The sequence below is a fragment of the Osmerus eperlanus genome, chromosome 24, assembly GCF_963692335.1.
Source record: "Osmerus eperlanus chromosome 24, fOsmEpe2.1, whole genome shotgun sequence".
Classification (NCBI taxonomy): Eukaryota; Metazoa; Chordata; class Actinopteri; order Osmeriformes; family Osmeridae; genus Osmerus; species Osmerus eperlanus.
Genome location: NC_085041.1, coordinates 2,276,822 through 2,288,632, shown reverse-complemented (window position 1 = coordinate 2,288,632; position 11,811 = coordinate 2,276,822). Strand labels below are relative to the sequence as shown.

Here is an 11,811-nt window from a genome sequence, read left to right as displayed (position 1 = left end):
CCAACATATCACCGCTAGGGCCTCCAGTTGCCCCCAGCAGCCCCGCCTGCCTGGGCAGAACTCCAGGCCCAGTGTTTACACCCCAGCTGGGCAGACAGGGACCTTCTGAGTCTCTTGTCTGCTCCCTACAGTCTGAAGGGGCTCCGCCAGCGTCTCCGCCCCGCCCCTGCAGGATGGGAGGCAGCTCTGGGAGGTGCTGGCTGTCAGACCCCAGCAGGTGGAGGGAGGACGAGGTCACCTCAGACTGCCGGGGACGCAGCCCCGCTCCTCTCCTCATCCTCCTTGTTTTATGACGTCCTTGTTGTTGTTTTTCTACCGTTGTCGTTGATTTCTACCATCCGCACCACCCTAGTGCATCCACCCCCCTAGTGCATCATCCACCCCCCTAGTGCATCCGGTCCTGGGGGGCCTGGTCACCGCTGCCCCCCCCCCGTCCGGGGCTCCGGCTGACTGACCCCTGACCCCGTCTGCTCTCTGGTCTCATCTAGGTTCTGTAGTGTTCTTCCTCTGGAAGGTTTTGTATTGTTCCTCTAGGAGGTTCTCTATTGTTCTTCTGGAAGGTTCTCCGGATGGGCTTTTTGAACGCCTGCTGCTTTTGCCATCACCACGGGAACGTAAAGGGTCTTTCCAGTATCGGTGTGTGTGTGTGCATGTGTGTGTGAGACAACCTGGGTGATTGTGACGTAGATTCTGGAGTGTTTGAAATGCCATTGGCATGATGTGTGTATTAGATGAAGTGACAGATTGGGCTGTGAAGCACACGCACGCACGCACACACACACACACACACACTTAAAGGGATGTGTCACTGCCAAATGGGATGACAACTTGGCATCTGGAATATGCATATAATATAAGCCCTAACCATTATCATTCCTTCATTGTTTTTTTGTTTATGTTTTGTATTTAAGTAAATTTATTTGAGGTGTAAATATTAATTCAGTAATGATGTACTGTACTCTGACATTGCATTGGCAGACTGTGAAATACTGTAATGTTGCTCTGGAATAAAGTGATTGGAAAGGGCATCTGGACCTTGTCTGGTGTGGTCTGGTGTGGTCTGGTTTTGTCTGGTGTGGTCTGGTGTGGTCTGGTTTTGTCTGGTTTGATCTGGTGTGGTCTGGCCGGAGCTGTGAGGAAGAAAGGTTGAGGAGAGAGACAGAGAGAGGAAAGAGAGAGAGATGGGAACACAAGGAGATCGGTCGTTAGCAGTTGTGACTTTGCTGCCAGGTTGTGGAGGGTGTGTAACCCCCCCCCCCCCCCCCCCTCTGTTCTCTGAGCCAGTAAGGCCTGCTGGTCTACCTCTCTCACATCTCATTATGAGGTATTTTTATTCGTTGCTCGCAAAGTCCTTGTTTTATTGGCAGGTGGGAGTCCCAGGGTGGCGGTAAAGCAGGGCCTCGTTGGAGATCTGATTGGCTGATACAGGACTGTCCAGGCTGGGGGGGTTGTACCTGCTGCACCTGACAGACACACACACACACACACACACACACAGCTGAGGACAGTGGTTGAGATAAACACAGTTCTATCCACCAGGAGGTCTGGGTTGGCTTGTGACCTGAAGCTCACAGGTGAGAGGAGCAGTTTGTCCTGGCTGTCGATCTCAGCCAGGAGACCAGCTGTCGTCTCTGGGTCTCCTGGAGCCAAACCTCTGGTCCTGGAGTGTGTGTGTGTGTGATGGAGAGAGGAAGGAACACACCCACGTTGGCGGGAAAGTGTGTTTTGGTCGTGGATGACCTCAGATTCCGGGCAGAGCACGGACGAGTCATGTGACTGCGAAAAATCAGACTTAATGAGAGGAGGAGAGGAGCTGTGCCGACCTGTGCCACTGGACTGGGACACACACACACGTTAAGACTTGTCTCAGGTTTGGGCGAGGAGGCGGAGAATGACTCCCCTTCAGAAGCGTCCAGTCTGCACCTGATATGTCTGTCCCTGCGTCTCAGAACATGCTGGAAACATCAGCTGTGACTCACAGGGGAACAAAGGACCTGTTTGTGGTTTCGCACACCTCTCTCTCTCCCTCCTCTCCCTCCTCTTCCTCCCACCGCTTCTGTTCTTCTGTTTTTCTGTTTTTCACCTCCTGACTTTCCATCTCTCTGCCCTCTGGCTCTCTCACCTTCTCAGCTCCCCCTCCCTCCCTCCCCTTGATATTTCCTCTCAGAGGATGTGCCCCATCCAGAAATGCTGCCCCCAAAATCAGTGCTTCCTCAATCAAACGCATACCTCAATCCTCCAGCTAATCACTCGCGTACCCCTTCAGCCTCTCGTGCGGCTGTGCCAAGCCCGGAGCCAAACACGACCTTTTAGCGGGTCAGAGGACACGGCCATGAGAACATGGTGTCAACCTGCAGGGAGGGAGACTGTTTGTGCACGTGTTTGTAGGTGTGCGCTTGCTGTGTCCTCTCTCTCCCTCCTTCTCCATCTCTCTCTTCCTCTCTTTCTCTCTCTCCTTTCCTCCCTCCCTCTCTCCACCCCTCTCTCCCTCCCTCTTTTTCTCTTTCTTCCCCCCCTCTCTCTCCCCCCTTTGCCCTGAGAGGGGGGAGGGCGGGGGGCGGGGAGATAGGGGTGGCAGGAGGGGGGATAGGGGTGGCAGGAGGGGTCAACAGGAACAGAGAGGGGAGGATGAAGGAGAGCAGACATGAAGGGTTAGAGAAAGAGAGACAGAGAGAGAGAGCGAGAGAGAGAGAGAGAGCGAGAGAGAGAGAGAGAGAGAGAGAGAGAGAGAGAGAGAGAGAGAGGGGAGAAGGAAGGAAAACAGAAACTCTTTCATCTCCGCTCGCTAATAATAAACAAGGGATCGTAAAACTCTGCGTCTCACGAGACCGTGAGGCAGAGCGCTGCGCAGGGGCTGCTTGTCCTTGAGGTGCACTGTTAGAGAGAGAGAGAGACACACACACACATCATAACAAACCCAGTCAGATGCAGCAGCGCAGGGTAAGGTCAGACCCAGTCAGATGCAGCAGCGCAGGGTAAGGTCAGACCCAGTCAGATGCAGCAGCGCAGGGTAAGGTCAGACCCAGTCAGATGCAGCAGCGCAGGGTAAGGTCAGACCCAGTCAGATGCAGCAGCGCAGGGTAAGGTCAGACCCAGTCAGATGCAGCAGCGCAGGGTAAGGTCAGACCCAGTCAGATGCAGCAGCGCAGGGTAAGGTCAGACCCAGTCAGATGCAGCAGCGCAGGGTAAGGTCAGACCCAAGAATCTTGGGAGTCAGATCTGACCCCCCCATCTTGACGCTCCATGTCGCCTGTGCGCATCACATTTAGGCCCCGCCCCACACCCGCGTGAAAGGGGACACCTCCTAGGAGAGGGTAACTCTATCCCCCTCTTGCCCAGCTATCCCTCCCTTTCTGGGGACAGACCTCCAGCATGTCCCCCTGTCCTGATAGGATGTTCTGGAAACTCGAGATATAGAGTTTCTAGAGTTCCTCAACAGTCTAACTGACAAACCATGGCTAACTCTTAGACTCAACACTCAAAACATGAATTCTATAAAGAGAAAAACATTCTATTCTACAAGTAGAACATTCTATTCATATGTATTTCACACACAAACATACACACGTACATAAACTCCGAGCATCCTCTCCTCTTTCTTTCCTTCCCTCTCATTCTCCCCCCTCCCTCCTTCAAATCCTCCCTCCCTCTCTCTCACCTCTCCTCTCTTTCCCTCCTTCCCTCCCGTCCAGGCTGTATAAATATCTGGGCGCTGTTGAGACGAGCTCACAGCCCTGTGGAACCTGTCCTGAGAGGCCAGAGGAGAGAAAAGAGAGAGAAGAAACATTTTTAAGAGGAACAAGATAAAAAGGAAAAACAAATCGCCCATATATGAGAGAATCCCAGTTCAGTGACAGAAGATCTGAAGCTCTTTTCGTCTTTCAGTGAACTCTGAGAAACACGACGGAGAGAGAAAGAGAGAAAGAGAGAGATAGAGAGAGAGATAGTGGAGTTTGAGGTTCCACCGAGTGTGTCTTCCAGACCGGGGAGTCATGTTTCTCCTACTGTGCGTGTGTCTGAGCGCTGCTCTGCTGGACTCTGACGCGCAGGACCGAGCCTCTCTCTGGAGGGCCAACGACCGCTCCGGACGCTGCCAGTACACCTTCACCGTGCCCAGCCCCAGCGAGGCCAGCTGCCCCCAGCCAGCCCCGGCCGGAGGCCCAGAGATGGAGGGACTGAAGGCCAGACTCAGCCTTCTGGAGGTGCTGGTGGCCAGGCTGACGGGGGGAGAGACAACAGGGGTTCCCGGGGGCCCCGCCTCACAGACAGGGCTCCAGGAGGCCCTGGCCGTGGCCGTAGGGGAGAGGAGCCTGCTGCAGGGGGAGAAGGAGCGTCTGGAGAGGGAGGTGGAGGCGATGCAGAGGAGGGTGGAAGACATTAGCAGAGAGACAGAGAGACTGAGGAGCAGATGTCCCTCCCAGATGCTGCCTCCCAAACCTCCCTTACAGGACGGCAGCATGAGACCCTCCTCAGGTAAGCCCCCCCCCCATCACCCCCCCCACAACACACACACTTACCTAGAAAAATTCACAGTAATATGTGATGATACAATTGACTGTTATGGTGGAAAAGTCCATTTTGAATGTATCTCCTGGTGGTCATGATGTGAACATGTGTATGTCCTCTCCCCGGCTCTAGTGACTCAGAGACTCTTAGCTGACTGGCAGAGCCGATGACACACACATTACATTTTTACATGTAGTCATTTAGCAGACGCTCTTATCCAGCGTGACTTACAGTAAGTACAGGGACATTCCCCCCGAGGCAAGTAGGGTGAAGTGCCTTGCCCAAGGACACAACGTCATTTTGCACAGCCGGGAATCGAACCAACAACCTTCTGATTAATAGCCAGACTCCCTAACCGCTCAGCCATCTGACCTCCCCCCCCCCCCACACACACACACACACACGCTTAACACTACTTATTTCTGTAACATGGCGGGGATGCCATGGATGTGTGTGTGTGTGTGCGTGTGGTGTGACTGGGCCACGTGAAGCGGGGTGTGTGTGCGAGCGTTGGGGAACTCCGGGTTGGTGTTTGTTGGGAGCAGCGGGGTGGGGGGTTCAGGGTGATTTGGGGTCCCTCTCAGAGTCTCCATAATCTCAGTGTGTCAGGGGCTGGGACCAGGAGGGGACCACGCTCAGGTTTCTGCGGTCTGTCTGTTTTTAGGGTCGAGTTGAAGAGATTCTGAGATTCATGTGTCTCTGCTGTGTGTGTATCTGTCTGTGTGACTGGTTATGTCTGTGTGTGTGGTTATGTATGTGTGTGTCTGTGTGAGTGGTTATGTCTGTGTGTGTGGTTATGTCTGTGTGTGTATCTGTCTGTGTGTGTGGTTATGTCTGTGTGTGTGGTTATGTCTGTGTGTGTATCTGTCTGTGTGAGTGGTTATGTCTGTGTGTGTGGTTATGTCTGTGTGTGTATCTGTCTGTGTGTGTGGTTATGTCTGTGTGTGTGTTTGGGCCACACGGGGGTGCAGAGAGGAATGCTTCAGGTTCCCCTCCCTGTGTTTGGCCTGATGGTGCTGAGGACCAGGAGAACATGGAGGCCCAGCCTGGTATTCAGCCGTATTTATGACCGGGTCTAGCTTTATGACCGGTGGTTCCCTCAACACTCTAGGGGGGACGAGGGGCGGGGTGAGGGGGGCAGGGGTGGAAACGTGATGCCGAGGTGAGGGGGGGGGGGTCCCGTGATGACGCTAGTCCCCCTCAGAGACCACCGGCCTTGCTGGTGGGGGTTACAGCCCTCGGGGGGGGGGGCTCTGTTGCCAGGTGAGATCTTCCACAACAGTGCTAAGAATCTTTGACGGGAGGAAAGGCTGCCAGGATGATCCAGTAAGCGCTCCCCAGGGTGGGCTGAGGTTAGGGTGCTGCTTTTAAGGTTACGGTCAGGGTTTCCTACATGAGGCTTGGCGTGTCTGAGGTAGAGGTTTGGGGTGAGGGTTTGTGTTCAGTTTGGGTTAGGCTTGGTAGCGTCACCACGCAGCTGTGTGGAAGGTAGCAGGTGCACACACACACACACACACACACACACACACACACACACACACACACACACACGTGTAGCAGAGCAGATCCTAACCACATCCTCAAGAAGGCGAGCAGACAGAAGATTTATGACCTGGATTAGGAGAGGTTGATTAGTCTGGACTGGGGTTGATTAGTCTGGACTGGGGTTGATTAGTTTGGCTTCGTCGAGTCTGGAAGCTTGATGTTCTGTTTTGATCGTCGTCAAGCACGTGGCGAGGGCTTGTTTTCCTGTGAAGACGAGTGGCTTTGTCCTGTGGGAATGTGTTTGTGGTGCTAGAGCACAAGGTGGGACCTTCCTAGAAAGAATGATCCATTAACCTGCCTCCACTCTTCACCTCTCCTCCATCTCTCCAGTCCTCCATCGCTCCAGTCCTCCATCTCTCCTCCATCTCTCCAGTCCTCCATCTCTCCAGTCCTCCATCACTCCAGTCCTCCATCTCTCCTCCATCTCTCCAGTCCTCCATATCTCCTCCATCTCTCCAGTCCTCCATCTCTCCTCCATCTCTCCAGTCCTCCATCTCTCCTCCATCTCTCCAGTCCTCCATCTCTCCTCCATCTCTCCAGTCCTCCATCTCTCCTCTATCTCTCCAGTCCTCCATCTCTCCTCCATCTCTCCAGTCCTCCATCTCTCCTCCATCTCTACAGTCCTCCACCTCTCCTCCATCTCTCCAGTCCTCCACCTCTCCTCCATCTCTCCAGTCCTCCATCTCTCCTCCATCTCTCCAGTCCTCCACCTCTCCTCCACCTCTCCAGTCCTCCACCCCTCCTCCCTGTATAGGCCACAGCATCCACCATGTAGTCACACACATACACACACTCTCACACACACACACAAGGGAAATCAACATCAGCTTCAAGATGCTGACGCACTTACGAGCACAACATGGTCAGTGCTCATTATGAGCCTGTGAGCATATTTACGCACACACACACACACACACGCGCGCGCGCGCACACACACACACACACACACACACTCTCTCACACACACAGCTCCAACAAAACAAATTATTTGGGGATGTAACAAATTAGCACATTCAGTTTAATCTCCCTCAGAGGGCTTTTGGCAAGAGGCTGGAGGTGTTTGGAACGGTCTTCAGAACTGTACAGTAATGGGCTACTGCAAATGTCAACCAGATGATAAAAGAGGAGAGAGGGGGGGGGGCTGTAGGAGGATGAGGGGTCGAAGGTGAGGAGTGAGGAGGGCAGGAGTTGTTCCAGGTTGAACTGAACTTGTATGACAGAGAGATCGCTCAGAGTAATATGGAGGCATGCGGAAGACCGGAGGTTGTTGTGGCGTGTGTGTGTGTGAGAGAGAGAGGGTGGGTAGGGAGATCCACAGTCATGTAGGCTCCACAGCAGCAGCTGGGAATCCACTCAGAGGTGTTTATTTCCTGCTGCAACATTCCCGCTTGTCAGTGGTGCCCCAACCCCCCAGCCCCCTGCCCACCCACCCCCCCAGCCCCCTGCCCACCCCCCCCAGCCCCCTGCCCACCCCCCCCCCCCCCCCCAGCACCCCCCCCATAACACACAACACAACACACACACACTCTTGTGTGTACGTGTTCTTGATTCTAGATTATACTGTTTTAAGCTTGATCATTGGATTGAACATCTTCCTCTGTGTGTGTGTGTGTGTGTGTCTGCAGGTTCCAGTGTTCTCTCCCACCTGGTGTCCAGACCTGTTAGTCAGGGAGACAGCGGGAGTCTGAGAGGTGAGTCGACCAGGTGTGGACAAGCTGTTTTAGTCCAGTGCTAGACCAGGTGTCCTGTATTCTAGTCGTACAACCCACATCTTGCTACAACAGAACTACAGGGTAGACATGGACTGGCAGGGACAGGTGTGCTGGGAATAAACACCTGGAGGAGGTGCTTCTCATCACCTCTGACTGGGTCTTCATTGTGGCTTCTCTTTTACATCCCTCCCTTCTGCCCTTCACTGTCTCCATCACTCTCTCTCCCTCCTCTCTCTCCCTCCTCACCTCTCTCTCCCTCCTCTCTCTCCCTCCTCACCTATCTCCTCTCCCTCCTCACCTCTCTCTCCCTCCTCACCTCTCTCTCCCTCCTCACCTCTCTCCCTCCTCTCTCTCCCTCCTCACCTCTCTCCTCTCCCTCCTCTCCCTCCTCACCTCTCTCTCTCCTCTCCCTCCTCACCTCTCTCCTCTCCCTCCTCTCTCTCCTCTCCCTCCTCACCTCTCTCTCTCCTCTCCCTCCTCACCTCTCTCCTCTCCCTCCTCTCCCTCTCCTTCCTCTCCCTCCTCTCTCTCTTTCTCTCTCCTCTCTCTCTGTCAGACCCCTCCTGGGAGTTCAGTTCTCAGGGTTTCCAGGAGCTGAAGGCTGAGGTGACCGAGGTTCCTGCCCCCAGTCCAGAGAGCTCAGTGGACAGCACAGGTAAGACACAAACACACACACACTCATTTAGCATTAGCATTCTCCTGACCCCCCCCCCACACACACTCCTCAGTCTCCTGAACATTTGACCCTGCAAACACGATCCCCCCCCCTGCTGACAGCCCCTAAAACAAACACTGCTGTTGATACGGACGCAGAGTGGAGAGGTAGAGAGAGGTAGAGAGACATGGGAAAGTAAGAGAGAGAGGTAGAGAGACATGGGAAAGTAAGAGAGAGAGATAGAGAGACATGGGAAAGTGAGAGAGGGGGAGAGAGAGAGGTAGAGAGACATGGGAAAGTAAGAGAGAGGGGCGAGATCACCAGGGAGAGCAGAGGGCTTCTGCTAGGAAGTTCCCCAAGTTCCTCCCATGGACCCTAGACCAGGAACGATCCAGTTTGACCCGGTTCAGGAACCTTCTGCCACCATTAAGAGTGGAACATGTACGCACAAGCGAGTGTGTTTGGGAGTCGTTTTTTTATCTCTGATGACTAAGTGGCAGGATATTTTAATCCTTACGCCACAAAGAGATGAAATGTGATGTTGTCAGTATTAATATCTTTATATTTAACCTTGTATCCAGGATTGCCTGCAGCACCCTTCCCTCGGGGTATTTTAGGAAGTGGTAGATGTATCGTTTTTCTCCAGCGAGAGAGGCTGGAAATGATTGAGTCCCTGTTCCCTGTCCTGGTCCTCTGAGTGGCCTTAGCCTCACGGGCTCAGCCTAGCGGCAGCTACAGAGCTGTCACACGGGGCTCCTCATCATGTCCCATCTGTCAACAGGATCCTCAGGAGCCTTCCCCACCTTCACGTACCACAAGCAGCCACTCATGCTCTCTCCCCCTCTCTCTCTTACTTTCCCATGTCTCTCTACCTCTCTCTCTCCCCCTCTCTCTCTTACTTTCCCATGTCTCTCTATCTCTCTCTCTTACTTTCCCATGTCTCTCTACCTCTCTCTCTTACTTTCCCATGTCTCTCTATCTCTCTCTCTTACTTTCCCATGTCTCTCTACCTCTCTCTCTTACTTTCCCATGTCTCTCTATCTCTCTCTCTCTTACTTTCCCATGTCTCTCTACCTCTCTCTCTCCCAGGCTGTGGGGAGCTGGTGTCCGTGGGCGAGCCGGTCCTCCACAGGAGAACAGACACCATAGCGGGGAAGTACGGCGTGTGGATGCAGGACCCCGAGGCTAGCGCCCCCTATGGGCCAGAGATGGTGTGGCGTATTGACACGGTCGGCTCTGAGGTCCGACAGCTCTTCGGCTACGAGGACATGCAGCAGTTTTCTCGGGGCTTCCCGTCCAAGGTAGTACTCCTCTCCTCTCTTCCCCTCTCTGCTCCTCTCCTTTCTCCTCCTCTCTTCACCCCTCCTCTCGTAGCTCAACCTAGTATTGAGTACAAACATCTAAGTCAGGTGGCTGAGCGGTTAGGGAATTGGGCTAGTAAGGTAGGTTGCCAGTTCGATTCCTGGCTGTGCCAAATGACGTTGTGTCCTTGGGCAAGGCACTTCACCCTACTTGCCTCGGGGGGAATGTCCCTGTACTTACTGTAAGTCGCTCTGGATAAGAGCGTCTGCTAAATGACTAAAATGTAAAATGTAAGTTCCATCTAAGGCTGCCCCCCCCCCCCCCTCCCTCCCCCCCTCCCCCAGGTCCTGCTGCTCCCTGAGCCTGTCGAGAGCACGGGTGCCACCCTCTTCCGGGGCTCCCTGTACTACCAGCGCCGCCGCAGCCGCACCATCCTGCGCTACGACCTGGCCTCCGAGAGCATCGCCGCCCGCAGGGACCTTCCCCACGCCGGCTTCCACGGCCAGTTCCCCTACTCCTGGGGCGGCTACACGGACGTGGACCTGGGGGTGGACGAGCAGGGCCTGTGGGCCGTCTACTCCACCAACAAGGCCAAGGGAGCCATCGTGCTGTCCCTGCTGGACCCCCACAGCCTGGAGGTGAGGCGGAGCTGGGAGACGGGCATCCGGAAGAACTCGGTGGCCAACGCCTTCATGATCTGCGGCCGGCTGTACACGGTGGCCAGCTACACGTCCCCAAACACCACAGTCAACCACGCGTACGACACGGCCAGTGGCCAGGGCAAGGCCGTGGCCGTGCCCTTCAAGAACAAGTACCGCTACAACAGCATGATCGACTACAACCCGGCCCAGAGGAAGCTGTTTGCCTGGGACAACTTCCACATCGTGTCCTACGACGTCAGGCTGGGGAGGCCCCAGGCCAACTGAGGCCAGGCAGGAGGCCCTACCGGTGTCACCTCCATAGTCTCCAGAACCCTCCTCTCCTCCACACCCGTCCCTCAGAGTCTTCTTAGCAAGCGGCGGCCACTTTTAGACGATTGAGACGCTGCCCGGATGTTCCAGCGTTGTCCCCGGAGGCGAGAGAAGCCCCGTAGCTTTTGTCCAGTAGGTTTGATTGGCTCTTGGGCGGTCAGCGAGTTCAGCTGCGGTGGTCATCGCGGCTGTGAGCTCACCTGTCCTGCTTCTGAGACTGACACGCCTGCAAAGCATAATCGTGTGGCAGTAGAGGTTAGAATGAGTCTGTATGTTCGTTACCTAAACTCCCATGAGCGCTAAAACAAAACGACATGAGGAACCTTCCCCTGCAGGTGTTGTGTCAGAGGGAAGGTTTTCGCTGTGGCGCAACCCACTAACGTGTTTATAGAGGAATTATTTTTCTACTGTTTTGGTTACCAGATCTTGTGTTTTCATGTGTCGCGCTGAGAAAGGTTGGATGGCTCAATTAATAAAATCACTGATTGTTCCGATGTGTATCATAACGGCTTATAAAGACTCATTGGAGTGCAAAGATGTACCTCTTGACTCATTCAACATAAGCAAAAATGTATTGTATGTTCCAGTGAGCTGTATTTCTCAATACTAGGGCATGTACAGATGTATACCATAAGAACAAATAAACTATAAATAATAAACCGAGTTTGTTGTTGTGGTTGTCTAAACCCACACCTGAGGGTAATCCATCAGCAATACCCAAACTGATCTTTCCCCGTCTCACCTGCAAACACCTACAGTCATACTGACACCTAGTGGCGCAATCTGGGATCTACACCTCAGTTCAAAAACGAGAAGTAAAGTCGGAACAGGCTGACAAATCAATCAGCAAAACACAAATTCACCTTATAACAGCATATTATTTTATTAGTTTCTGTAACCAAACCAAGAGAATGTAAATAAGACCGTACATATTTTAATACAGCGATGTAACCCCTGTACAAGTAAAACAAACAAAAAAAAAAAAACAAATCATCAACATCATCATCACCCCCTCACCCCCTTCACGTCAGGGTAGGAACCTGCATACTACTATGCATCTTCCCCAAGGACACTCGTTACCACGGTAACCACCATACCGGGGGGAGGAGGGGGGGGAGTT

The 11,811-nt window shown here is 53.7% G+C and overlaps 1 protein-coding gene across 1 annotated transcript; it reads left to right on the top strand.

The window, feature by feature from the left end:
- Positions 1–3,748: 3,748 nt before the first annotated feature.
- On the top strand, positions 3,749–11,350 carry myoc (myocilin). Its single transcript, XM_062450760.1, has 5 exons — positions 3,749–4,473; positions 7,677–7,742; positions 8,320–8,418; positions 9,508–9,719; positions 10,065–11,350. Exons 1-5 carry the CDS (start codon positions 3,993–3,995, stop codon positions 10,644–10,646), a joined length of 1,440 nt encoding a protein of 479 aa, XP_062306744.1. The 5' UTR covers positions 3,749–3,992; the 3' UTR covers positions 10,647–11,350.
- Positions 11,351–11,811: the final 461 nt, after the last annotated feature.

Coding starts and splice junctions, on each gene's coding strand:
- myoc (XM_062450760.1), top strand. CDS start 3,993: ATGTTTCTCCTACTGTGCGTGTGTCTGAGCGCTGCTCTGCTGGACTCT. Junction 7,743..8,319: donor AGACAGCGGGAGTCTGAGAG/GTGAGTCGACCA, acceptor TCTCTCTGTCAG/ACCCCTCCTGGGAGTTCAGT. Junction 9,720..10,064: donor CTCGGGGCTTCCCGTCCAAG/GTAGTACTCCTC, acceptor CCCCTCCCCCAG/GTCCTGCTGCTCCCTGAGCC.